Below are 27070 nucleotides of genomic sequence, written 5' to 3' on the forward strand. Positions count from 1 at the left end.
TTACAAGATGCTAATGCTTAAAATACAATAAACTGACCACAGTGGAAAAACGATTGTCATAATTTTAATAAATCAATAACAAAAATTGTGAACAGCAGAACCGTCAAGCGACCCCAGTCTAGGGGGCGCGTTAAATGAATTTTATATTCAATAAATCGAATCGAATACAAACAACAAATTATATTAGATTCGTTTCATGAGAAATATTTGCGTACAAGTCTAAATTACGGTGTTTTTCACTGTACCCGAACGCAGCATTTGTCACCGTTGCTGCAGCTTTCTGCGCATCATCTTTTGTCTCAGCCGTGATAGATGATCTCTTCTAGAACCTTATGTTACTTTTTGTATACGCGCAATGCTTGTTTAACCCATTAACGCTACCTCGGTTTATTACTTGCATTTAGTGGCGCAGGCTTGATTAAAATTCGCCCGAGATGAATTCCTGCACGCACGTCATTCAGGTGACAAATGTCTCACCAAGCACAACCTCGGAACAAATGAGGACTCTCTTCGGTTTTTTGGGAAACATAGAGGAACTCAAACTCTTTCCACCCGAGTGAGTATCTTTGGAGAAGCTTCTGATGGTTCAGCAGGCCCCGTCAGAAGCTAAGGCTAATGCATATCACGTAACCCGCATCTAATCGGAACCACAGTTTATTTTACGGATGCAACCTAATTTTCCATGCACAATTTCATTTTCTTCCATTTTAGTATTCTTTAGCTATTTTATTTGAAATTGCTTTGAATTATAATTATAAACATACTGTTTCCAAATGTAATATAACGGTCATCTATAAACGCACTGGACACATCATTAGGTACATGCATGATCCAATACAACTGAGTTGAAAATTGTTTTTCTTTAATGGTTTCTTTTATAATTACCAAATATATGATCCAAATGATAACCGTGGTTATAACTCACCAGTACAGTATAGGCCAACAGTCTTTTTTTTCTTTATAATTCAGTTTTGGTTTTATTTTGTACCAAAATCAACTTTCCTCACTCTTGCAATGCAAAACTCTGGTTTTGGTTTTTTCCATTTGGACACAATCTGTCTCATCAACTTTAGATTCCGTTTGTCCATTGAGGCGACTGCCTTGAGTTAAGAAGACACCTTATCTGGTTGTCCCTGTTTGTATGCTGTGCACAACATATGTGTGTTTTCTTCCAGTGACTCTCCCTTGCCTGTGACTTCACGTGTGTGTTTTGTAAAGTTCCTTGAGTCTGAGTCGGTGGGCGTCTCCCAGCACTTGACCAACACCGTCTTCGTGGACCGGGCCTTGATCGTAGTGCCGTTTGCAGAAGGTTGGTGTCGGCTTCCTTCTCTGGCTGCTGAACGTAGATCGTATAATTTATATGTGACGATTTGCAAACGCAATCACAGTGACCATTGTGTGCTCTTGTTTTCTTTTCTTTTTGTGACAAATCAGACCTCGCTAACCAACAGTCTGAGGTGTTACTTGGCATTAGGAAAATGTGAATTTCTGTCAATTTGTGTCTAGCTGTAAACTTCTCTCTCTGTTATTTGTGTTGTGGTTTTCATAGTGGACAAGTCAATTGCAGAGAGCCCCTTCCTTGCTGGCTGAAAGTGGTCCTCTACTGCCATCGGGAGATTAGAAAAAAATGGCACCAGGCTTGCAAGCCCCTCTTGTGTGTGTCTCTCTCTCTCCCTCTAATCTTGTTTTTCTCTATTCAATGAATATTCTCTTAGCTAGAGCTACGTAAATGTTTACAAGACTAGCATTAAGGCTTATCACGATACTTATCATCAAATCAAATGAGTTAGGGCATCCCTACAACCGTGTGCATGTGCAGAATTTGCCCAAGTGTAATATTTGGATAAATCCCAACTAGAGCAATTTGAATGCACTAATTAAGCCATCGTAATTTGTTTTACCTGAGCGTTTCGACACGTAACTCTGAAAGAGTGGAGTGTCTCTTCCATTTTAACAGTGGTGTTTCTTTTGTCATTGTGTTTTACAGTTCTTTTTCCTGGTTCAGCCAGCTCTATATACCAGTCCCTGCTGCAAATACCACCAAGCGTTTTGTCCTACGCAGCCTTATCCTGTTTCCCAAGTGTCTGTTCTGTTGTTGCTGTGCACCTATGCGTGTGTGAGTGAGTGAGTGTATGTGTATGCGTGCGTCTCCCTTTTACAATGTGAAATTGTCTGATGGAGGAAAACAAAACAAAAAACATTGACTGTTTTCAGATTGCACCACCGTGGATTGATCTTCTCCATAAGAGCGTCTCATTTTAAATTTCCAGCTTTGGGCACATCTTTCTTTCTTTCTTTTTCTTTCTTTCTTTCTTTCTTTCTTTCTTTCTTTCTTTCTTTCTTTCTTTCTTTCTTTCTTTCTTTCTTTCTTTCTCCAGATATTGTTTAGTGTAGACAAAACCGAGACGTGTCGTATCTCATTGACGTTGAAGTAGGTTATGTTTCTATAGTAGCCGATAGTATTCTTCTTATAGTGACTGGTATGAGTATCGATACTTGTTATCGGTACTTGCCCAGAAAAGGTAATATGTATAAGCCTTTCCTATTTGTGTATTGGTAAGTGCTGTTGAAATGTTCCCCTGTTCACACCCAAGTTACAAACTTTGTTTTCTGTATCTCAATGTTTCTGTGTGCTTTATAGCGAAGCGAAGCAGCCGGCGCGAGTCGCTTGTTCATAAAACATCTAATGAAAGTTGAGAGCACATCCCACGGGACAACCGGCTGTGCTTGCTTACGTTTGGTTCATGACTTAGAAAACAAGTACAGGTGATCAAATCTTGGCAGTGTTGAACACAGTGTATAATTGTGACTATTCAACTCCTATTTGCTAATCCTACAGTCATATTGACAAAAGAGCAACAAGTCAGGGATTAAGATTTTACAGACATGTGCATTTGTATTGCTCCTGGCTCCAGAGCAGTTAAACTGGTGGATTGCCTGCAAGTCTTGTTTGTGAAAGTTGTGCATGTTAACCGGTTTGCTTCTGCTAAAACCGCCTCTTCTTTTTCCAGGAGTCATTCCCGATGAATCAAAAGCTATGTCGCTGCTGGCTCCGGCCAACGCCGTGGCGGGAATGATGCCCGGGGCGGGCCTTCTTCCAACACCCAATCCTCTGGCTTCTGTGAGTTGGCATCCGAGACGGCTGCTGCTTAGCATTTGAAATAATAAAATGTGCTTCATGTTTCAGATGGGAGGAACCCCGTTTGGAGCGCCCAATTTGGAGCAGATCGCTGCAATGGGAATAGCGGGACCTAACATGAACCCCCAGGTCAATCAACAGTTGTCGTCCAAGTGTGCGTGAAGCAAAGTCATGCATTTTATCTTATCACAATGTTGTGTCGCTTTTAGGCCCTTTCTGCAGACTTCCTGAAGCTCATGCAGTCTATGGATCCAAAGTAAGAACCCAGTAGGCCTGTTTTTTTTTATTTATTTTTTATACATTTCATTTATTGGATTATTGGAATATCAAAACGTCCGTAATGTTGGCCATTGCAGGTTGAGTCCACTTGCAGCTGGACTGAACATAAATCCTGGCTTTAAGAATGACGGCTCAAACAAGGAAATCGAGGAGGCCATGAAACGAGTTCGAGAGGCTCAGTCCCTCATTTCTGCTGCCATCGAACCAGGAAGTAGGTTAAGACAATTACAAGACATTTTTAGCTGTCTACAAGTATTCTGTTTTAAAGTTTAGATTTTATTTTTTATTTTTTTAGGTAAGAAAGATAAACGCAAACATTCTCGGTCCCGGTCCCGGTCACGACGGAGACGCTCCAGATCTCGCTCAAGACACCGGTAAAAATATTTTCTTTTCATCCAATCCACAGCTATCTTTGGTGGCAAGAAAATGCTACTCTTTCACATGTGGAATGTCCCCGATCTGGAAAAAAAAAAAAAAAAAAAATCAAAATAGCAACCCAACCCTGCCTCACCAAGCCTGTGATGACATGACATGAGCATTCAAATGTGTTCTGACTGACTGACAGAATGAATGGAATGTTTTTTTTTCTGTCAGACGCTCCCACAGTAGGTCTCGGAGGAGATCCCATTCAAGGACCAGAAGGAAGTCTAAAAGCCCACGGAGGAGGAAGTCTCACTCCCGAGACAGAAGCCGTCGCAGCAGATCCAGGTTGGTCTTGCGGCAAGGGTCAGACCGATTCATCCGGTCGGCCGAATTAATTGGCTGATATCAGCTCTTTTAACTTTGTTTTCATTTTTGGGCCTATTTTGTTTTGGCCATTTTTGTCAATTGTATTTATACAATAATACATGGTTATTATGGGTAAGACCAAGAAAATGACATTCAAACATTACACCCCAGCGGAAAGAGGCAGATTTTTGCTAGTTGGTTTTCTTTAAACATTTATGTAGTACATCGTATCAAAGACAAATACATTCAAACTTTACCGCCCAAAGAATTCACACGTTAAAGGCAAGAGCTAAAACTCAAACCCTGAATCTTAGAACGCTGTGGCAGCTATAATAACCACTCCTACATCGTGCTCCCCGTAGCTAAAACAGTTTATAGTTTGTGCTGACATGTTGACTTATGTGCATACAGGGACAGGAAGGAGGAAAAATCCAAGAAGAGGTCAAAGACGCCACCCAAGAGTTACAGCAGTGCGAGAAGGTCTCGCAGTGTCAACCGGTAAGGACTGCCATGAGTCATGGGGGTTCAATTGATTCATTGATTCGTTTTGGTTTTTAATTCTTTAAATAATGTTTCAGGAAGCACAGGCGAAGCCGCAGTGGATCCAGGTCCTCCAAAAAACGCTTGACCAGGTCTCCATCGCCCAAACGGTGAGCTGTCAGGAGTTTTTTTCTTTTTAATTAGCCTGACAGATAAATAACATTGTGGCTGTGTCTGTGCGTGCGTGAAGGCACAAGAAGGAGAAAAAGAAGGACAAGGATCGTGAGAAGGAACGAGAAAGAGAGCGGAGAGAACACAGGGACCGAAATAGAGAGCAGAGGGAACGTTCATCCAGTAAAAAGAAGAGCAAAGACAAAGAGCGAGACCGCGACCGCAAGTCAGATAGCGACAAAGGCGATGTGAAGGTTCGTGGGGCCGATTTAATTTCATTTTGATTTGAGCGGCCGAACCTTGTGACTTGAAGGCCTTTTGTTTTAAGGTGACGCGGGATTACGACGAAGAGGAGCAGGGCTACAGCAGTGAAAAGGACATGGAGGAGGATGAGGAGAGGAAGAGTGACTCGGACTCCGCCTCATCACCCAAAGGGCTCAACAGAATGGAGAGAGGCCAGTGCCACGTTCCCAAAAAGTCCAAACTCAATGGAGATGATCACCATCAGGAAGACATGGAAATGAGTGACTAAGATCCCCGTTTCCAGGGTATTTTTAATGTGGGCAACTTATTACTGTATCTGTGCCTGATTATTTGAAGTACAATGTGGTATTAACTGTAAACAAAACAAAGTTGTAGGATGGAAGGACTATAATATATATAATGCGGTCATCATTTTAAGACTTCTCTTGTACTTTTTGTGCTTGATGTCAGTTTTCAATGAAATACTTCTTCTTCCTCACTATTCAGCATTTTCCCATAACATGTCCAGTTCCATTTCCATTCCTTTATATGTGAACACTGAAATATGGTTTTGTTTTACAAAATGAAACTAATAAAACTGGTGCAATTTCACCATGGTGTGTTTGTTTGTGTCTGAGTGTGTGTGTGTAGTTGTTTGTAAACAAAATTTGGGAAATAACAAACCAGAGAATTAAGAGATACGTTTTCTTTAAAAACACATCTATATACAAAAATAGTAACTTCCACCATGTTACAATCCAATGTTGAATCAAGTCATGTGACACAATATGGAAAATGCTCAAAGAGGACACCGAAAGGAAGAAACTGTGACTCCCAAGAACACGTACAGATTGTGCAGATTAAAGGCTTTTGTTTGTGTAAAATGAAAACCAACCTAAAGAACAATCCTTCATTGCTTACAACAGCTACTAATTATATCATCCCAGTTTTAAAGCGTATAAAGGTGATATAAACATCAGACAAACTACATGGTACCATAAAAAACTTGCAGCATTTATAGCATTGCTTCAGTATGAACGTTTCAAATGCCACTTTTTAAGGTTGAGAGTTGTGCATTTAAAAACAGAGCACAAAGATGCAGTAGAAGTGAATTTAGTGAATTGGATCATTGACTAGTCAACAAAACCTATGTAGAAGTACAGGGTGTCCCCCCCCAAAAATGACATCCTTTGCAATATCTGCATGAAACCGTCTTAGGCAAAACATAATTAAACATATTAGAACAGACATACTATATTGTAGATTATTAAATCAATTTTACAAAGCTTAAACAAATATTCAACTCACATACCATTAACGTTAGTCGTGCCATTTTTTGTGTGCTATGTCCAGAGCTACTTTCCAGTGAGTTTGTAACACACTTGTAGCAAAATCAATATAAAAGTAACACTAAACTTAAACTCGGTTAGCTTTTAGATATCCTAACATCATTTGAGTGAGAATTTACGACATTAATAGAGTGAAATGTCATTTTTTTTAGGGGAACACCCTTTACGGTAATATCTTGTTTTAATGCGTGTGAGTGCATCTTGTGAACTGCCTAACTTGTTAATAAACACATAAAAAAAAAAGGATCAGTTCTTACACAGCCAAGATGTGTATTCACTTATATACAACTCCGCATATGATTCCTGCGTGTTGGCAGGCTAGTACCACACATACTTGTCTCTTAGTCAAAATAAGTGTTTAACACACACGCACTTTTTACAAATTTAAACAAGTACAAACAAACACTGTTTGGCTTGTGTTTTCATTGTCAAAAATGAGCAGTGTATTTAAAAAAGTGACTGGCATCGTACCACTTTTTTTGGGCACAGCCTGCCAGTGGTATGGTACCTAAAGGGCGGCTCTAAATGCAGTGCAGTTTGTTGATTGGTTGAATAAGAAGACAAATTGTGCCAGCAAAAAAAAAAAAACCCTAAGCTTGCTTTCTACGTGCCAGGAAGAAATTAGTTAAATACAATACAGATGTAAAAAAAATTAATAAGTAGTGTCATGTTGCAATGATGTCAAATTACCATTCAATCCATCCTGTCCCACTTGGTGGAAACATGGCTTTAAATACTGGACTGCTTTTCTTTTTTTGATCAGCTAGCCGTGGAGATGTTCATTGAGTTGAGGTTAGGGAGTGGTTAGAGACTGTAAGGGTAGGGTTGCCCACTCCCTGAAAAATCAAGAGACACCTCATCAACAGGGACGACCGACCTGATTGCTTTCACTCTTACTGAAGTGATTTTTTTTTGTGGGTGAAACAATTTTTTTAACAAATTAATCGTGAATAAGTTGTATATTTTTTTAATGATGTGAACATATGCAAAAGTTCTTATCCAGAAATTTAGTGGATTTCAAAATGAACTTATCTCTCAAACAGAAATTGTTCCCGCTTAACTTAAAACTGTATAAATGTGTATAAAACAATAAATTATAAGCAAAACATTTATCGTGTAACTTATGAACAGCGGAATGACGCATAGTTTGGAGACAGCTTATTTTTTTTCCCCATTTAGATTTCCTGAGATCTGAGACTACTATGAGGAGCGGTTTGTCTTTGGCTACTGCAGAGTAAAACTCTGAGCTTGACATGCCGTAATTCAGGATCACGTTTGTCTACAACCCAAAAATATTCCATGTATATCGGATGTTTGTCGATTGCATTTTTCAAGGGACGGTTGGCAACCCTACGTAAGGGTGTCAGGGAGGAAGTTAATCTTTGTGTAGTGAAATGTTGGGTCATAAACATCCACCTCGCCACCAACCTGTTAAAGGGTGGGTTAAAGGTCAGGGAAGCGGCTGGGGTCTTCTTTGTACTCGCCGGGGATGGTAAAAATGCTTTCATCAAAGCTGTCATAGCGAAACTCATGAAAGGTCACGGTGGCTGTGATGGTAGGAAAGACTGGGATGTCTGCAAGAAGACATTTGACAGGCTGGTACTCAAATTCTGTTAAAATAACATCTCAGTCAAACGTATAACGGCTTCTTGAATTGCATTTACTGTATTTAACAATGGTTTAATGTCTTTCTACATCTGTGTGACAGTCAAGAAAAAAATATACAAGGTGCACGAGTAAATATTTTCTCAATGCGTGACTTTAATCAACACTGAGAATGACTAAGCGATCATATTTCGATTTTTTAAAAGGGACGTGAAATACTAATCTTTTGGATATGCAAGGTGGTTTTCTTACCGAGCTTGACAGGAAAACCTGGAGGGAGCTTCATCTGCACAAACTCCCTGAGTTTATTAAAGTGCTTAAAGGGTGCGATCACCTCTAGAACATTCAATAACCTGAGAAAAAGAAACAAAGAAACATCGTGTCAGACGTCAGAACTAAGCCACTAAAGTGTAGTTCGTCAGTCATATTTACATCACGCTTTGTTTCATGTCATTCAAATCTATAAACGTATTCATTCACATTTCAAAAATCGGCATCGGCCACTTGTGTGTCTTATCTCATGGGACTTACGACTCGATGCTCAGGGGGAAGTCTTGACTCATGGCAATGGTGGCCTTGAAGTTTTTCTTGCTCTCTTTGCACAGTAGCTCTCTGCCCAGATGAGGAGCTCTGAGCAAAGATGCAAAACATCGCGCAGGTTAATGCGACGTCTCACGTGTACGGCATTTTGTAAAGTCTACGGTCAAGCTGTTTTCGTTTAATACAAGCACACAGATGCCAATTTTGACTCTCCTCAATTTTCCCTGGAATGCTCAAAGGTGAACAGATCAGGCGATTAATCTTAAGTATCCATTTTATACCATGTGTAGAACTTGCAGGTAAACTGGAGCCAATCCCAGCTGACTGTGGCCTAATAAGTCTTAAAGTGCTTGTCCGTGTCCCCAAAGACACCTACTTTCCATTGTCAGCAGTGATGTATTCCTCCCAGGATATGGTGCAGGGCGAAGGTGGGGTTAGAGATTGCCTTCTCGCAGACTGGTGAAATCGACCAACAAAACAAAAATCAAATTAAGAGGTCAGCCAAATTACAATTTGTCTTTGACCACTAGATGGCAGTGTAGACAGTATAGACGCATGTTGTATAAATTTCACTCTTCTGCCACGCATAATAAAGATCCACAAGATGTGACTCACCTCAAAGTTTTGATCAATGAGGTTCCCTCCTTTACTCAGACTCTCCATGATGGCTTTGTTCCTCAAGATGTCCTCCTCGCTCAGATGCTCCCGCCTCTTCCTGGACTCAAGCACCAGGCCGTTCACAGAGTAGAAGTCGGCCAGAAAGTTTCCAACACGTTCCTAAAGATAAAAAAAAAATTCAACTCATCTATGGGAATGATGTAATCTTTCAGTTTGTTTTTCTGCCTACAGTACAATTTGATGAGAATCATTTTGATGAGATACTGTTACCAACCGTCTTGTCTTCTCTGAAGAGCCATCCGGTTTGTGATCTACAGAAGGTGATGGACTTGGTGGAGAGCGTGGCCGAGTACACGTCGCTGCTCATCAGAATGTCCACTTCCTCCTCCGTCTCTGTCTCAGACTCCTGAGGATGTGATTCACAAATGTCAAGACAACAACCTTAACAAGCTCCTTACTATTTCTTTCATAAGCATTATTAAAAACTATAATGGTTTGTGAGGAACACAGAGTGATTTAGTTTCATTTCAGAGCCTCACAAACCTCATGGTGTATCCGCTGGTAGACTTTCTGCTCGTTGTCCAGCACCACAAAGGATTCTGAAGGAATGGCGTTGCCGTTGAAGATGAAACTCAGGTCACCGCGTTGACACTTCATATCAGTAAAGTCGATCAAGGTTGTGTCAAGTCTACAGACAAGTGCAGGAGTGTAAAAGTGTCAGTCAAACAAGAATTTTACTTGACATTACTTTTGGGAGTTCTTACATGGGTTGCATACCAAACTACTAAAAAAAACAAAAACAAAACTTTACAGAGTATACAGTATCTATTTTATGTAAAGCATGCAAAAAAAAACCCTGCAATACTATTATTATTAAATACAGGCATCCATTTTTCACATTAGCTCCAGTGACTTGCCTGATGTTGAGTCCCTGTTTGTAGATCTTACATGCATCCGAAGGAAGAATTCTGGAGAGCAGAGGCACTGCAACATTGGAAGATGGACGCCGTGTAAAACAACACATTAGCGGTCGGGAACAGTTAGAAATAAATAGGAATGGAATACTCAAGATGACATGAAAAACAACAACCAAAAAAAAAAAAAACACCCACTATCTCCTCCAACCATTATTATACCGATCATTTCGTGGTATTTCGGCACTGAAAGACTAACAAAGAAAACAAATCCAAAAACCCATCAAACCTTGGATGCAAATTTGACTCACCCCAACTTTGGAAGTCCCAATGAAGCTCCAGGTAAAAGTCTCCAAGCTGCAAAAAAAACAATAAAAACATATTGATTTGCTGTAAGAATACTGAAGAATAATTATGGACAAGAAATGCAGCATAAGCTGTCTACTTGGAATACTGCTGCTGAAAACTAACTATGCATGATGCAAACTGTGGGGACACACTTTTAGATTATATACATTTAACCAGAAATTCAAATGCCTTGAGCTCGACAGAACCGGGTGAAGCAACATTCACCAGAATCTGACATTGGGATGTCAGCCTGAGGACGTTCAAAGCTGAGTCCATGCCTCAGTTAAGAACATGAAGTTGAGGTATCATATTCGGCCATCTGCACCGTGTGCCCCTAGGGGGGTGCACTATTACACATCTGACCTGGAAACTAAAATCATCGGCCGATTACACTTGTCAGCTAGCCTCCATAACCTCATGTTAGGAAGATACGAGTGTAACGGACGCATCTCCTTGTGTGAGTCACAATTGATGCTAACAGCAACAACTACTGATCATTTTCATTAAACTGCATCAATGGAGTGCATAGCGGAAAGGCCGCATAGAGGTTAATTTAATCAACTGCTCATGTAAACAGGTTCTGAAAAGAGGACAAGAACAAGTGAAGAAAAGAAAATATGACATACCTCTTTCAGTGCATTCAACAACTTTGGCCTCTTTTCCTCGACACTCTCCCTGGATTGTTGCTTCAGCTTCCTCAGCAGCGCCGTTACTGGACAACAAAGAAAAAAAACAAGACCAGTTTAATGCATGACTACATAAGCCATCAATTACAAGTGCAGAACAAGTGGGAATCCTCCAGTTAGAAAGTAAAAAGTACATAATTCGTCACATTTATCAGAAAGAAAAGCAGCATGGCTCCAAAACGTGGGAGCTGCATATAAACACATTTTTGTCTGTTGAGAAAATTTAGAATCAATCCTTTTACATCCACCTTCTGGATGAATAAAACAAAAAAAATGACAAATTGCATGTTAAGTATCCTCATGGTCAATTGAAAAATTGACACAGACATGTTGATTCGAATACTCTATCTCACCAAAATAAAATTAGTGCAGCCTTCAGTGTGTGTCTAATGAGTGTGGACAAGCCGAGTTGGGGCTCCCTACTGATCCCCTCACAGCCAGTCAGGGGGACAAAACGGACCACCCAGCCACTACTGGAGTACAAGTCTTGAGACCGAATCAAGTGCTTTGTTATGTGGGCATCTTTTGTAAAAGCGCTATATAAATAGGTATATTGTAACATTGAATCAAATTTGCTCTCTTGACACCAATTCACTGTTATACCGATGAGGAGACTTTCCTGTAGTTAATTAGGTGATATTTCACATATCTTTGCAACAATTTTTTTCTTTATTTTTCCCGAGATGCTACGCCTCGCCTGAATTTCCTTGGCATACAAGAGAGAAAAACTCAAACTAGCAGCTAGCGTGAAGTCGGATCAATCAAATGCCAAGTACCACCACTAATTAGTGTGTGTCACACATGAGCAGAAGCATCTCCTCTGGTGAGTAAACAGCAACGCGTCTGTGTCTGCCTTTAAAGGGCCCAGGCTGACAGCAGTGCAGTGTTGCGAAAATGCAACTTTGAGCACAAACTGACAAACTAACAAAATGAAAATCCATTTATACCTTCCTTTATTTGCAGTAGGAGTCCAAACAAGAAAAAGTTAGGTGCCACATGGGTGAGATTGGTGAAAATGTAGGTCACAAACATTGGTTCAAAATAACTTCAGACAAAGCTTTGATAGAATATCTTATGCTAAGAATAACCTGAGCTTACGGTTCGAATACAGCCTGCTATCAGCAGTTGAGCGACAAGCGTGGCATGCCCAAACAAATATTTTTATTCCTGTATGTACGTTCCAGCTTGCCACAGATGCAGCTTCATTTGGATTTCAACGAAGCGGAATGTCATTTTCCCTTAGCATATTTTCCATTTGCCGTCATAGCATGTCGACAAAGCTTGTTTTTTTTTGGGCGGTGGTGGATCAAAAGCGTCAGTAGGTAACTCAAGAATCTACAAAGGCAGCAAAATGTGTAGGGGTACTTTTTGGGATTCGCATCTGTTGATTTGAACTATTTTCACTCTAGAAAGCCCAATTTCAACGCGGAGAAAAAAAAAAAACTTAAGTAAATGTCCTTCTCTTGAAGCACCATGTCAGACAGTCTGATACTTACTCATCTGTCTGTCTCCGTAACTAATAGCCTCTGCAAGGGGGCTCCATCCTTGAGCATTCTTCACCTTCACTGGTGCATTGTGGGCCAGCAACAAATGGGCACATTCTGGAGGAGGGAAGGAAGCATGGACAGTACATTAAAAACTGTTTGACATACTTCACACTGTAACATTTTTACATGTGCAAATTAAATAGAATAAAGAATAAAATTTAAAAAATAAACAGGATATTATTTTTTTTTTAAAGTGCCTGCTTTTAATTAGTTTATTTTGCTCTTTTACAGTTTATTATTTTTATTATTTTACCTTACACAGATTTTATGAGGCTCTTGATCTGGTGAAAAATATTTATTGTAAAAAGCATTCAATCTTGAAATGCTGTCCTAGTATATGCATTTTATTTCCTGTTGTAAATGCAATTTCTTTTCCATTCTATAGAGGAGAACATCCACAAATAATGATCCATCCTACAATTGGACACACATGGGAATAAGACAAAGAAAACGCAAACATGACAAAGCAAAAAAGGTAGACAAAAGGCTCAGGCATAAAAAGCAAAATGATATTCTTGTGCGTTGTCTGTGAATAGCCGGTGACAAAACAACCGCCCAAATACCAATCCTGTAATTCCGGTTCAGCCGATACTTGTCATGATGACGTCACTCATTAAAAGGTTGGCGATATCGAAACAGCTCACTCGCAGACCACTTAGCAAAAACCTGCAGTCATCTGCTAAATGCGTAGTGTTTTGATGAGGCAGAACTCACGGGATCTTAAAAGCCATCCCACCACCACGAGGCAGATGAAGCACAGCGAGCGACTAAGAGTTTAAAGTCACTGTTCAAAAGCAGATGAGTCAGTCCTAAGGATAACGCCCTAAAAAACAGGTGACCGTATTGAATCATATGCAAACATTTTATAGATTAAGTAAAAAAGTCAGGCGCTCATTGTTCACCTTCTCAAAAAAGTCATGACTCATTGTTCATATCCTCGAAAAAGTCATGACGATGAATGTCGCAAATTGTCAGTCTTGCGCTTTATTGTGAAACACTGCTCACCTACAAGAAAATGTATTTAAAATCAGAGTTGGAATATTGCCACGATGTGCCAAAATTGACTGGAAAATGAGAGGGGCATATGAGGAAGGTGACAGGCTCAAGCCAGCCGGTTATAAATCCTACTGGCGTAGTTACAACAATTTTCACTCGACCGTTTTTCTGTCGAACTGGGTCAATTTGGCTGCTTGTTGAAAGGACAAACACTATGGAAAAGTATGAAGTATTAAAGAGGATACTTTTTATTAACATCCCTATATAAACACTGAACATACTTCTTACGCAATCGTTCTCCTGTAAATCTAATTTGAGATCCAGCGACAGGCTCTATGAGCGTCCCCCCCCCCAACGATCCATAAGGGTGGTCTCTATTTAATGGGATTTGGAAGTGCTGCAGTATTTGCAGCAGATCAGACTGCAGCTGTCATGAGGGTTTTGTATCCAAAGTCAAACATCAAACATCTGTGCCCCAAGCTGGGCTGAACATCTGTATTCCAGCTTCGGGATGAAGCAGTTGATAACGGGGGTTTACTGCTCAGAAAACACACGTGCACTCTGACGTAAGGCTCATATTGCCTGAAGCTTTTCACCTACATAGGCTATCCAATGATTGTGTAATGACAACATTTAGCAGACACATGTTACATAAGCCAAGTGCCTTTTTTTGGTTGCCCTCAGCTGCACGACGGCTAGTTTTCTTTGATGCGGCATTGACATGCCTTGGAATTTGTTGGGAATTTTAGCATCCTTTTTTTTTTGCTGGTAATTTAATAATGGACCTAACACTGCTCAACTCTAATTTAGTGGAATTATGTCACGGGTACAACATCAGTGGCCCACATTTACATTCAGTTTGCTCTGCTGGTAGCCTACTAATTGTGAGCAAAGCGTGAAAGCATGAAAATGACTGACTTAAAATGGTCATGATTTCCCAGGAGCCAAGGCCACGGATGTATTACAAGTTCCATCTGTAGCAAAAAGAAATGCGTAGAAATGAAATTAGTTTGCATTGTGAGTGCATGGCACTGCAGGAATTGTTCCAATTTAGCCATCGGCAAAATAGCCATCTCACATTTTGCAAGTCGTACAATTCACATAATTTGTTTTATGCAGGCTCAACATCCATAGTATAGATACTATCTAATTTGGGATATATATATATTTTTTTTAATGTATTTCAGCTATTTGGATCTTAGACTGTCATTCAGCCAATGATTTGAAAGGGGGCATGCTTAAACATGAGTAGACGTCTGCACTTACTGAGAGCTCTTGTTCATTCATTTTTAATATACCTGTACATCTCAGGGGTTTGCCGTGGGGTAGTTAATAAAGGCTTGCACGGACAAACAAAGTCTCCACATCACCGACAGGGTAGCCACACCCCGGTTATTGTATGATGTCATGCTGTAGCCCTCCGTTTATCTAATCTGTGCATCCCCGCAGGACATGGCAGCAGCTCAGGCAAAAAACTGACAACCTCATTTGCACAATCAATTCCACAGTGTCCAATCCGACTCTGCTGTTTGAATTCTGTTCAGGCTGTGGCGGAAAAAAATGGAATCAATTGCAAGCTGTGCTCCATTGGAAAAACAAATGTAAAGTCCAGCACATGTAACCATGCTTGAACTGGATACATTTTTCAACAACATGTTCCACGACCTACTTGCACAATCAAAGGGACAGTGAATTAATATTTTAATACTCAGGTTTTCAGGTCCAGCTTCAGTGAGTCAAATGAAGACAAAAGTCATTTGGAGTTTACACTGTGTGCTTGATAGATGATAACATGAATTGTGAACATCAAACTAAATTTGATTTCCGTGGAGCCTTAAGTTACGAACGTCACTGTTTGCTAACAATAGGAGTTAAAATCTTGCAACAACAAAAAAAAGACCTCTTTGTGGACAATTTCAGATGTACCTACACAAAGTTTTGGCATGATGAAAAATAGTTACCTGAACACCCCACATGAATGCAACCGACTCACCTTTGTGCCCCAACATGACAGCCAGATGCAAAGGTGTGTTTCCTGGAGAAGGCAGAAGACGGAATTTATTGCATTTAGTAAAAACAGACTACATTCATGAGAAGTGGAAAATCAAGTTGGAATAACGTGTTGTCTGTCCATTTCTATACTTAAAAGTACAGTGGGCAAAGTACTACACAGTGCATTAAACTGAAAGAAAATGGATTTTAAATAGAGATTAGTAACTTAACACTGAAGTGCAGAGGGTTCATCTGAGGAATGCATTCTTGGAAAATTAGCATTGGCGCATCCCTCAAAGGAAAAACCAAAGTAGCACATGCTGAGTTTTTCTTTTAGGATTAGCAGACAAACACATTCCAGAGTAAGTAGGTTTTCTTTTGCTGTGAGCCAACTGTGGGTGACAATACACGCAGAAGAATTCCCAATGGACCAATATAATAATAATTCCCAAAGACCCAATATGATGATAAAAATATCTTGGTCAGACAACGTGCTTACTTCAAATAGTTTAGTAAATGTAAAAACTCGTCTTGTGTAATGTGACTGGCGCAAAAGGTATCAGTTTGTCTGCAGTGCAATCTGAGCCGCAGATTCTGACTCGCGTGAGAGCTTGACAATCGGAAAAAAAAAAAAAGTTAGAGCTCCAACCCAACAGAGATCCACACGGCTGACCCTTGCTTGTGCTGCACAGGCCACATTCCAGTACAGACAAGAGAAACAAGGGTGTGTTTGGTCGGAAATCCTGTTTTTATCTAAGCAGACTTTGCCCTGCCAAATGTGCAACAACTCTGAAAAGACCATCCCAAACACTCAAGCACGACCTAATGAGATTTGCACTCTACTGAGAGGCATTTTTAATACATTTTGGGGATCATTCAAAAAAAATCCTATCTATGCAAATGAGTTTCCTTTTCAGGGAGGGACCACCCAAACCAATCAAGTTGTTGGAAAGTTGTTAAATGAAAACAGGGCTTTCTAGATTTTGTCGTGTTCAATTTATTACCACGTGTCCATGTTTACAAAGTGACTTTTACTCATTGTAGTTTTTTTCTCTTGTGTATTAATAGCTTACATTGTTTTCCATTGTAAACAATGGTTGACTTTATTTCCCTGGGTTGTATTGCAAGCTCACTTAAGACTTGAACAAATGAACATGATGTGTTTTGAGAGGTTTCCCTTTACCTCGCAATTAAAATACTCACCATGGATGTCTTTCTGGGATATGTTTTGAGTCCGTATAAGCGACGAAAGGCGTCGCACGTCGCCTTTGAACACACATTCGTGGACCGGATAGTCTTGCCCACTTCGGATGATGGGATTTTTGTTGTTGTCGTCAATAACATCGGCTGAAGACAGCGTGCTGTTGGCGTTGAGGTGCTGGTTCTGTTTTTGCAGTTGCTGCTGCGTGGACGTTGACTTGACCAACTTGTGATTGCTGAAGATTCGACTCGCCCTGCTTTGGCTGTTTGTCTTGCAGGCGGTGAACGTTCCGGTGGCTGCTTCTTCGTCAGGTTCCAACAAGTCATCGTCCTGGCTGGGTCTGTGATCCTTTCGCAGCGATCGGATCTTCTCTCCGGTCATTTTTCTAAAGAGCTGACGTGAAAGGAGTAGAGGGCGACGAGGACCCTCCGGGCCAATTGATGGGATTCGCCAGCTGGAAGTCTTCAAGCAACCAATGGGAAGAAAAGAACATGAAAGACACTTCAAAGAGGGGGGTTTTGAAACAAAAATAAAAGACCACTAAGTCCTTATTAGTGGTAAGTGTGTTACAAATAAAAATGCTGTTATCCACCCATCGCTACTGTCAGCACAACACGAGCGCCTGTCGATGACTTCGTCTAAGTGTCTTCCGCTTCAACTTATCGCGAGAGTTCATAGCAGTAGTAACTGACGGGCACAAGCCATAAAAAACAAAAGAAACTGAATTTAATATTTGAAATAAAAGAAATTCAAACGCGATTCGGGTTAATAAAAAATAAAAAGCTATTGCTTTTATTAAGCTTTTACATCATCTAAAATGATGACAATCCAGTGTAAATTGTTCATTCTTTTCATGTCCCGTTTATTGAGTGGGTTGTGTGCACGGATTTATATAGTAAATTCATCCACAAGTATGACAAGTATATTACATGAGTCCAATTTTGTGCGTAAGATGGAAATTATCCCATCGGATTTTGAGCGAAATAAAGTTTGTGTAGTAAAACTATTACTACGAGAAATTGCGTCATACGCACTTGCGTAAGCCACAATGGGGGGGGGGGCATTTGTTGAAACAGAAAGTAAAAGTGATTTACAAGTGGGATACAACGGGAAATTAATGTTATATTCATATTTTCATTTTGTTAAACGGACGACACGCTTTCTCCCCCTTCTGCACATCGATGTACACAGCAATGACAGCATTACAGACGGACGTTCAACGTTCATTGCGTCACATAACGCCCCGCTTTACGATAATGCTTTTGTATACGTTTATTTGTATTTTTAAGGTTCTTGGTTGTGAGTGTATTTTATTTAAGAGATATAAATGCATTTCATAATGATACACGTTGCCTGGCTGTAATTTAACATGGTTAAAATGATAAACGTATGCAAAAAAAAAAAGAAAAGCTTCAAAAGTTACATCATAAGCACTAAGCTCTCCCGCTGCAACGACGCTTGGGCGTCCTGATCATCCACCAATCAAGGCTGCGCATTCCAAGATGCCGAACGTTGATTGGCTGAAACAGACCAGTACTAGTGCTCGTCACCTTCGTTGCACCCACATTGTCGAGCTGTCATTTCCAGTTTAGGGCTACAGGACGCGTGACGCGCACCGCATAGCTATGGAGAACCGCATTGAGGGCGATCGGGCTGACTTGTTCAGCAAGCCCTTCAAGTCGTTCGCCACCGAAGCCATCCACGTCGGTCAGGAGCCGGAGCAATGGAACTCCAGGGCCGTGGTACCCCCGATATCGCTCTCAACCACGTTTAAACAGAGCGAACCAGGAAAGCATTTTGTAAGTACACGGTAATTGCTTGATCAATTTATAATAGTGAAGGTTCTAATACTATATTCCTCTTTTCTAATTAGCAAAGGTTTATGGTGGGGGTGAGGGTTAATGAGGTTGCATCAGATTCTTGGGTTCATCTCACGTGATTGTTACATAAAAAATAATTTTATCATAGTTCCGCCAGTTATGAATAAGTTGATGTTCTACTATTTGTTTTTCTTGAATGCATATTTTAAACATGGGCCAAAAGGAAAACATATATACCACGTGTCTTTGATGAAGTGATGAAATAAAGCAGCAGACTCGAACAAACCAAAAAATATTTAAAGTGCCAAATTCTCCAATCCACTTCTGCTGGCTTTACGACCTTTGACATTTGTTTTGTCGACTCTGGTATGCTTGACCCCACAAGCGTGCCCCTGTTTAACATGGGTCGCACATCCTGAATGCCTATTATATACCTTTTGGGTTAATGGCTGAAGTCCTTGGACTTTTTTGTGTATTTAGACTAAACTGGTTTATCTTCACAAAGTATTCTGCACACATGGTGCTGTTCACAAGGATGTTTACCTGTTGCCTCAAAGCAAACAGTAACCCTGATGACGTGAATCCTCATTTGTAATATGTACAGGTGTCCTCAGTTTACGATGACCCCGATTTGCACAGAAATGGGAACACGCTGTAATCCCATGTTTTTCAAACTGGGTTTCCCAGAACCTTAAACTGTCCTTGAGCCGTATTATAGAAAAAAAAATGCAAGAAAAAGTGTGCCATATCATTTGATTCAATGAAACTAACATAAATACAACAAGATATAAATACTCCTCCCTATCTTAGTTGGGACCCCGCTGTAGTCTAAAAACGCAGTAATTACAGTGCGTATCTATTTAAAAAAAAAAACAACACTTCAAGGCCATAAATGGTGAAAAAATGCAAAATTATTTTGGGATGCGTCTACTGTAGACCATTTTAACCCGAGGATCCCTTGTACAGGTTGTTTCTTAGTACTGATGTAACATTTGAATCTTCTCTTTATTTTGTGTTTTTTGCATACATTTATAATTATAAACATGTTCAATTGCAGCCAGCAGAGTTTCATAACTTCCTTTGTAATTATTACATCTGGATAGAAGCAATAAACAAATCCTTGCATACATTACATATTTTAAAAACAAATGAACAAAATGTCCTTCACACATTGGCTCCAACATGTGAAGAATGTTGTGACTGTTTTTAATTTTTAACTGGGATCCAACTTTGTCTCTCCAAGTTGCAGCAAAACCTGGAGAGAATGCATTGGAGTGCATACTTTGGAGAAAATTAGTACAGGAATGCATTGACCTGCTTTATCCGCTGACAAAAAAAAACAACTTCCTGTTTTGTTGAGACTTTCTTTTTTACTCACGCAGGGCTACGAATACAGCCGCAGTGGAAATCCTACAAGAGATTGTCTTGAGAAAGCCGTGGCAGCACTGGATGGGGCAAAGCACTGTGAGTGCAACAATGTGTATTTAAGTGGAACATCCAAGGATGACCACAATTCATTGAAGTATGCTTTTCATTTTAACAGACCAGTTTTTTGGAAACCAGCTAAATTAAGATCACAAGTTGCAATGTGTGAAGTTGATTTTTGTCTGGGTTTAGATGAATGTAGTAGCATTTCACTTAAAGTTGCCACTTTATTTGGTGTTTAAGACTTAAGTCACGTTTTTATTATCTTTTTTGTTGTTGTTGGTTTTTTTTTTTTTTTTCCTGCAGGCCTTGCCGTGGCTTCAGGGCTTGCTGCCACAGTGACCATCACTCATATGCTGAAGGCGGGAGATGGAATCATCTGCATGGATGATGTTTATGGAGGTCAGTCAAGAGAAGATTAAAGTTTGCAAAGTGGTGATATTTTATATTTTGTGAATCTACAAGGCACCAACCGCTACTTCCAAAGAGTGGCTGCTGAATTTGGGCTGCAGATCACCTTAGTGGATTGTACCAAACCAGAACTCCTCAAAGCAGCTCTAAAGCCCAACACAAAAGTAAGTGCTGAATTTTTTTTTTTTCCATTTTGGTCACCTTCCAAAAGACCTAGCAAATTTGAGATGTTTATATAGCTGTTTATTTTTACTTGCAAGAAGGGTAGTTACGTAACTTTGTTTTCCATTGTTCTTATGGCTGTTTGTGTAGATGGTGTGGATAGAGACGCCAACCAACCCCACCATGAAAGTTGTCGACATCAGGGTTTGTTCCGAGTTGGTCCACGATCACAACAAAGACATCGTGGTTGTGGTAGACAACACCTTCATGTCTGCCTACTTCCAGGTGTGACACTTGCCATGCAGTTCACTCAGTTTTAAGTTTCGAGTCTTATTCATATTTACTTTGTTTCTTTATTCAGCGCCCTTTGGCTTTAGGGGCGGATATTTGCATGTACTCAGCCACCAAATATATGAATGGTACGTAAGGTTTTCCTTTGCTTCCATTTTACTCATAAAAGGGCCACTTTATCATTCTGGGTCTCTCGACACGAATATCAATTTTATTTATTTAGTGTTTTTTTTTTTTCATTTGGGCCCAGCATTAATGTCATTCACCCTATCTGCATATATTACGATTTAATATTTGCTGACTCAACTTAATGTCCTTTGGGTTGATCCACGTTCTGTGTTTTATATAATCGTCAGGTCACAGTGACGTGGTTATGGGCCTGGTGTCAGTCAAACGAGAGGATCTGTATGAACGACTGAAGTTTCTACAGAATGGTGAGTGAAAAGAACACATCGTACGTTGGGCTTAGTGTGGTGGCCAAGTTCTCAAGAACCCAGTTCACACCCGTGACTGCTGTATGGTTGAGTGAGGCACCAAAAGCACAGTGTGTGTCTAATGAAGAGGAGACATTTTGTGAATTTTTAGACCTACAATTATGGTTAACCCAGCATTATGTGACCTAGTGAAACATTTATGGGGAAAAAAAAAATAAAAATACTTTTGAAAAGCTGTCTTGTTGTTTCCGTCGACAAAAGTCAATGTCCAATTGTGTGACCCAGTGAAACATTTGTGGGGGGGGAAAAAAACCTTTGAGGCGTCCTGTTGTTTCCCTTGACAAAAGTCAATGTCCAAAAGTTACCATGTTAAGATGGTGTTGATAAAATCAAAATCGGTTAGTGATTCACGATTGTGGTTGATGAATAGTTTGAAGGTGGCTGTGAGAAGACAACTGAAAACATCTGTCAATGTGTTTAAATATCAGCACAAATATGATTGAATGAAATTGGCTTTTTAGAAACTGGTTTGTGAAAGTGATGCACTTTGTGCGTTTTATTTTTTCATTTTAGCTCTTGGGGGCGTGCCATCCCCTTTCGACTGCTACCTGGTCAACCGCGGGCTGAAGACATTGCATCTGCGCATGGAATGCCACTTCAAGAACGCCATGGCCGCAGCCAAGTTTCTCGAGGGTGATTCAAGAGTGGAGCGTGTCATCTATCCAGGTCGAGTGCGAGAATCATGCAGCTGACACTTTTGTCTATTTTATTGACTGTTACCTCCTTTCTTGTCACAGGTCTGCCTTCTCACCCACAGTATGACGTGGTGAAAAGACAATGCACAGGATGTCCGGGGATGATCTCCTTCTACATTAAAGGAAAACTCCAAAATGCCAACACCTTCCTCAAGAGTCTTAAGGTAATGAGCCACAAAAAAATCGTAATTTTCATAATTGTCACGTAGGCGTTAAACACAATTGCCATCTTCTGCTGTGATGTCACCGATTGTCTTCTTTTGTATTCAGGTGTTTGCCGTGGCCGAGAGTCTTGGTGGTTATGAAAGTTTAGCAGAGCATCCGTAAGTCCTATTTCTTTTTTATATTTGTTCAAAGCTCGGCTGGCTAGTTCATATGCATTGCTGTAAAGGGGAAACAGCAGAGTTGCAATGTCAGGCAAAACGCCTCAAGAGGGCAGCAGAGATCAAACCATAGATTTTTAGGATGCTTCCACTATCCTTGATATATATTTTTTTTATTAAAGCATGAGCGCCTACATTTAAGTGATTATTTTGCTATTTTCCTCCTTTTACTATACCTGATGTTTTTTCCTAATAATTACCAAGTAATCATTTTAAATACTACACACTTGATTGTATTTTACCACATTTGTATTTACCACATTTATTGGTCCTGAATAATGTTTGTGACCCTCAGTTGCATGGACCCTGGGGTTGTAAGTTCTCGTTGTGTTCGCCACACACAGACCACTTGTGTTGATGAAGCAAGTGGTTCACCCCAAAATGTCTTATTCCAACAGGGCAATTATGACTCATGCTTCAGTGCCCGAGAAAGAAAGGATCATCTTGGGCATTAGTGACACTTTGATCCGGCTCTCTGTGGGACTGGAGGACAAGGCGGACATCATTGAAGATCTGAATCAGGCACTTGCTGCTGCTTTTCCTAATGTAAGTTTCCAAAGGGCAACAGTAGGTAGCTGCTAAGTATTTTTTATAAAATCCAAGGGATTTTATAGAATCCCTCAGATTTTTGCCCACCAATTAGATAATTGTTTTATTTTTGTTCTTGCCAGGGGAGAAAGTATCTTACCCTCATAAAGGTTCACATTGGGTGTAACTTGTGAATTCAATGAATTTGTAAATGTCACTAGAAAACCGTTGCGCACACTTTTTGGTGTGTTTGGCTTCATACCAAGACAATACCGCCTTATTGTCTGATGTTTTACTGCCAATTTTTCTTCTGACAGTAATATAGTGTGCAGCAGGCACAAGAGAATTGCTCAGACTTTTTTTTATTTTGGTTAGGTTGCATTTGCATAATTATCTGTTAGTAGGCAGAATTTGTTGGGCCCATAAAAAAAAATGTGCGTATGTCAAGAGACCTTTATTTTACAACAGAGCAGAGAAAGGGCGAGGAGGTTTGACAGGAAAAGAGTTGCTATAATGGGAATAAAAAGGACTAAGAATATAGATGAGATATAGCTTTTTATACACATTCAACCAGAAACTGCATCTCACATGATAGATTTGATGGGACACAGCTTCACTAAACACAGTAATTATCAATCAGTGTAAACGCATTCTTGAATTTTTTTTCTTAAGCTTAAAACTAACCTCAAACTGTACACTTGCACTTTTGTAATACCAAAATGAAAAAAAAAGTCAAACGTTTGATTAAAAAGTGCACTACAAAAGTGAAGATCAAGCACAAAGCTAGACGTAGATATTACGTCCGAATTAGCATTTTGCATTTACTGACTTGACAGACTCAATTCATCACCACATTTGTCAAATTGAAAATAAATGAAGGCTAGAAGAAAAATGTGATTGTATTACTTTGTTGGGAGCTGTGGTCTAGCCATACAGCCGTTTGCTACCACGGGAACAAAATGTATTTTCTTTACACTCTAGTCTATTTTCTGAAGATTCTGATTCAGTTTGTACTCAAAAAAGCCTCCAGAAAAAAAATCTCTTTCTCCTTCCATTTGTAGATTTTTAGTCCATTTGTACAACTCTGTATTTTTGGCACAGAAAGACATCAAAGTCTTTGCAAGGCCAGCAGATGGCCCCTCTACAAGCGTCTTGCCAGAATCCTCCTCTCAGGTTCTGTGATGGCTTTGATAATTTTTTTTCCTCCACCCTCTTCTTTAACATGCTGCAGTGTTGCGCACCATTGCTTTTTGCATCACTTTGTTTGTTTGGAATTACAGTGGAACCTCAGAAGTCCAACAACGCAATCAGTTTCGACACCCTACCATGTATAACAATGTAGATGGAAATATATTTTTTCCAAGTTCAAGATGTCACCGTCATTATTAATTCATTATCACCTCACATGGTTCCTCGATAATTTGTCAGTTTCAATAAGGCACGACCTTTTGGGGCGTTCCAGTTTTGAGGTTCCACTGTACTAGAACCACCTTTAAACCAAAACATCCATGCAAGAGATCATTTCATTGCCTCATCAATTACACAATTGCTTGAACCTCATTTGACACTTTAAAGTTGAATTTAACACATTCAAACGGCCTTAAGTGAGTTGATTCTGGCTCTTTTATTGCCATTTCCCACTCGCTGCCACACTGCCAGGAAATAAAGTACATTTCCAGGAATTGTCCTGCTGACGCTCTCATGCAGCAGACTTCTTTGTACGACCCCAGCTCTCATCAATACTCAGTATTTGCTGAGTCCTCACTAGCCCATTTGTAACAAATGGGAATCAGATTGGCACGTATCTAGTGGTTGTGCGAGAAGACGGCACCTGTAATGACTGAGGTGATAAATTGAATCATACCGCGGCTCAGATTGAAAATGTCGAGCATCCTCGTTTATTATTTTTGAGTCTCCAACTTGGCTGTTGCTTTATGACTTGGAGCTCTCAATTTGAGGCTGGTGCCATTCATAATGTAACTGTGAGCGGCTGGCACTGTGGTGGGCCGGCTGTTAATCTGCATCTGATTGGCAAAACACGGTCACCCCCCGCCTTCACTCATCAAGCAAAGGCGGGAAGGAACAATATCACAGATCATCATTTTTTTTTTGTGTATGGAAAACATCGTATTACCAGCATCTTGTTAAAATGTCTGCCTGTTGCTTTGTGGATGTGTCTTATTAACGGGTGCTGGCTTCCATCCGTCTCTGTTCTCTCTTTTTTTTATAGAATCCACTGAAGAATTAGTGTCTGGAGGGCCTTCGCTTCGAGATGAAAGCACTGAAAGAACAGCAACTGTTGAATACCAACATGGAGTTAACCGCACAAACAGAAAATGTCACTTGTTCTTGAAAAGATACAAATATTTTCTTCCTCCACTCTGAATGTATCACTAACCACACTCGTGCTATAATTCTGACCTCCTGTCAAGCAGTTGATTACAGACCGCATTGCTTTTAATAAATCATTTTCTCATTTTGCAAAATTGGACATCTTTGAAATAATAAATCAATATCAAATCAAAATATTGTTGATTTGGACTTCTGTTTGATTCACAATGTTAAGTGCCTAAACATACCCAACTATGAAAAGAAACATTAGCACCGACGCTATGCAGGTGTTTTTATTACAATTACCCCTAACTATTGAAGTAGGTGGTGATAACAGCAAATTGCCATCAAGCTATTATTTTAATGTAAAGTGGCATATTTTTGCTTTAAAGAAGTATTCTGTCACTTATACCGGAAAACATCCTGCATCAAGAGGCTTAAGTTATTTCTTTACGCTTAAAAGGCATAATTGCCAGTAAGAGTCACTGAAGGAGCAACAATCTATTTAAATCTGTTTTCCGTAACGTAACAGTCTGCATGTGACTCACTTTCTATCAGACATCTTCCGGGAAAAACACAAGGAGACTGAATAACTTAGCGATGGATTTAGGCAGATGGTGTATGTACTTATATTGCGCTTGTATTGGTTTTCTCAGGATATTCTTGCTTCCTTTTATTTTCCAAATACGTCATTGTTAAGTTGAATGATGATTTTGCATACTGTATGAGACCGTGCCAAAGAATGAGCAATTAATGATTTAAAACAAATAATGATTGTAAGTCATTCTAGCTTCAGGTTTCTTTAAGGAGGCAAATGTGAAATGTTTAAATGGCTAACCACAATTCTGACAATTTGTAGCCTATGCATGGATGATGGCGAGGACATATGAGGAGAAAATGATGAATATGATTGTGTTTCACATTGACATGGACTGTTCATGTAATAAAATAATTGAAGGATACTCTGAAATATTTCTTTGTAGCTACAATGTTACGATGTATGGTCTCACTGTTTGGAGGGTTTTGTATAAACAGCCTTGCATATGATTTTATAATCCTTGAAAGCAGTCAAAAGCTGTCAAAGCAGTGAACTTGCAATAGGGCAACGTGATGAGCCAAAAGCAACCTGATTTAGACTACTAGATAAAAGTAAGTAGTCATGTTGTGACTGGGAGGAATTTTTTGAGTGTTTGTTTAAAACCGTATGATTCACTACATGAGTTATCACCGATTAAAACTGTAAAAATGTGGAGCCAAAGTCATGACTATAAACAAGCACTAGTTGTAAGCACCAGCTGTTGCCTAACTGATGGACAAAGTAGCTTCATGTGCTCTCCATCACACATGAGGTCAGAGATGACACTTGTATCATTCACTCTGCTTGGGATAAAAGATTTGTGAAACTTTACTCAAAGCGGGGCTGTTTGGGTAGGCTGCTATGTCTTGTAATGATTGATCATTGAGGCAATTGAATTATTAATTTGTGGGGGGGGAATTGCGCAACAGTTGTATTGTTATTAAGGTAGCCCAAATCTTCAATGTGGTAATTCTGACCTTTTACGCTCAATGTACAACTAACATGAGTTGTAATTCCACAAGAGTTACCTAAAAAAATAATTCTTAAAATTTTTCCTCATCCAGCTTTCAGCTCATATTAGGCAATGGTGTCCATAGCGACTGCTGTAAAAATCCC

General features: G+C 39.8%; 3 protein-coding genes across 9 annotated transcripts; 2 read left to right on the plus strand and 1 right to left on the minus strand.

The window, feature by feature from the left end:
- The first annotated feature begins 297 nt into the window (after window positions 1-297).
- LOC147046966 (uncharacterized) lies at window positions 298-5646 on the plus strand. 5 transcript variants are annotated; one of them, XM_085927807.1, is made up of 12 exons: window positions 298-556; window positions 1176-1309; window positions 3012-3121; window positions 3188-3268; window positions 3349-3395; window positions 3496-3629; window positions 3714-3792; window positions 4013-4126; window positions 4559-4645; window positions 4726-4797; window positions 4878-5052; window positions 5127-5646. In XM_085927807.1, the coding sequence occupies exons 1-12, from the start codon at window positions 435-437 to the stop codon at window positions 5328-5330; spliced, it is 1359 nt and encodes a 452-aa protein (XP_085783933.1). In that variant the 5' UTR covers window positions 298-434; the 3' UTR covers window positions 5331-5646. The 5 variants fall into 5 exon arrangements, with proteins under 5 accessions (XP_085783933.1, XP_085783935.1, XP_085783938.1 ...); XM_085927809.1 differs by having other exon boundaries at window positions 464-556; window positions 1219-1309; window positions 1550-3121; XM_085927812.1 differs by having other exon boundaries at window positions 464-556; window positions 1219-1309; window positions 2642-3121.
- On the minus strand, window positions 3674-17495 carry LOC147046967 (ankyrin repeat domain-containing protein 13C-like). 3 transcript variants are annotated; one of them, XM_085927805.1, is made up of 14 exons: window positions 16840-17495; window positions 15638-15679; window positions 12598-12702; window positions 11042-11127; window positions 10379-10424; window positions 10071-10137; window positions 9697-9841; window positions 9428-9559; window positions 9151-9312; window positions 8912-8991; window positions 8527-8625; window positions 8248-8348; window positions 7819-7964; window positions 3674-3877 (listed from the first exon to the last, which is right to left on the minus strand). In XM_085927805.1, the coding sequence occupies exons 1-13, from the start codon at window positions 17216-17218 to the stop codon at window positions 7834-7836; spliced, it is 1575 nt and encodes a 524-aa protein (XP_085783931.1). In that variant the 5' UTR covers window positions 17219-17495; the 3' UTR covers window positions 3674-3877; window positions 7819-7833. The 3 variants fall into 3 exon arrangements, with proteins under 3 accessions (XP_085783931.1, XP_085783932.1, XP_085783930.1); XM_085927806.1 differs by lacking the exon at window positions 3674-3877 and adding an exon at window positions 5733-7226; XM_085927804.1 differs by lacking the exon at window positions 3674-3877 and having other exon boundaries at window positions 5733-7964.
- Window positions 17496-18393: 898 nt separating this feature from the next.
- LOC147046968 (cystathionine gamma-lyase-like) lies at window positions 18394-26339 on the plus strand. The gene is made up of 12 exons (XM_085928565.1): window positions 18394-18636; window positions 20040-20121; window positions 20389-20484; window positions 20548-20657; window positions 20806-20940; window positions 21017-21074; window positions 21303-21380; window positions 21954-22106; window positions 22178-22299; window positions 22406-22458; window positions 22917-23064; window positions 25277-26339. Exons 1-12 carry the CDS (start codon window positions 18463-18465, stop codon window positions 25292-25294), a joined length of 1227 nt encoding a protein of 408 aa, XP_085784691.1. The 5' UTR covers window positions 18394-18462; the 3' UTR covers window positions 25295-26339.
- The last annotated feature ends 731 nt before the right edge of the window (window positions 26340-27070 follow it).

The sequence above is a fragment of the Syngnathus leptorhynchus genome, chromosome 13, assembly GCF_054491065.1.
Source record: "Syngnathus leptorhynchus isolate UIUO chromosome 13, UIUO_Slep, whole genome shotgun sequence".
Classification (NCBI taxonomy): domain Eukaryota; kingdom Metazoa; phylum Chordata; class Actinopteri; order Syngnathiformes; family Syngnathidae; genus Syngnathus; species Syngnathus leptorhynchus.

Excerpts from the sequence above, each read along its gene's own strand:
- LOC147046966 (XM_085927807.1), top strand. The coding sequence starts at position 435 with ATGAATTCCTGCACGCACGTCATTCAGGTGACAAATGTCTCACCAAGC. Across the intron at positions 3,269-3,348 it reads GACCTAACATGAACCCCCAG|GCCCTTTCTGCAGACTTCCT; the intron begins GTCAATCAACAG and ends TGTCGCTTTTAG. Across the intron at positions 5,053-5,126 it reads GCGACAAAGGCGATGTGAAG|GTGACGCGGGATTACGACGA; the intron begins GTTCGTGGGGCC and ends TTTTGTTTTAAG.
- LOC147046967 (XM_085927805.1), bottom strand. The coding sequence starts at position 17,218 with ATGACCGGAGAGAAGATCCGATCGCTGCGAAAGGATCACAGACCCAGC. Across the intron at positions 9,842-10,070 it reads AAACAGGGACTCAACATCAG|ACTTGACACAACCTTGATCG; the intron begins GCAAGTCACTGG and ends ACTTGTCTGTAG. Across the intron at positions 9,313-9,427 it reads TCTTCAGAGAAGACAAGACG|GAACGTGTTGGAAACTTTCT; the intron begins GTTGGTAACAGT and ends TTTTATCTTTAG.
- LOC147046968 (XM_085928565.1), top strand. The coding sequence starts at position 18,463 with ATGGAGAACCGCATTGAGGGCGATCGGGCTGACTTGTTCAGCAAGCCC. Across the intron at positions 21,381-21,953 it reads ACTGAAGTTTCTACAGAATG|CTCTTGGGGGCGTGCCATCC; the intron begins GTGAGTGAAAAG and ends TTTTCATTTTAG. Across the intron at positions 22,300-22,405 it reads CCTTCCTCAAGAGTCTTAAG|GTGTTTGCCGTGGCCGAGAG; the intron begins GTAATGAGCCAC and ends TTTTGTATTCAG.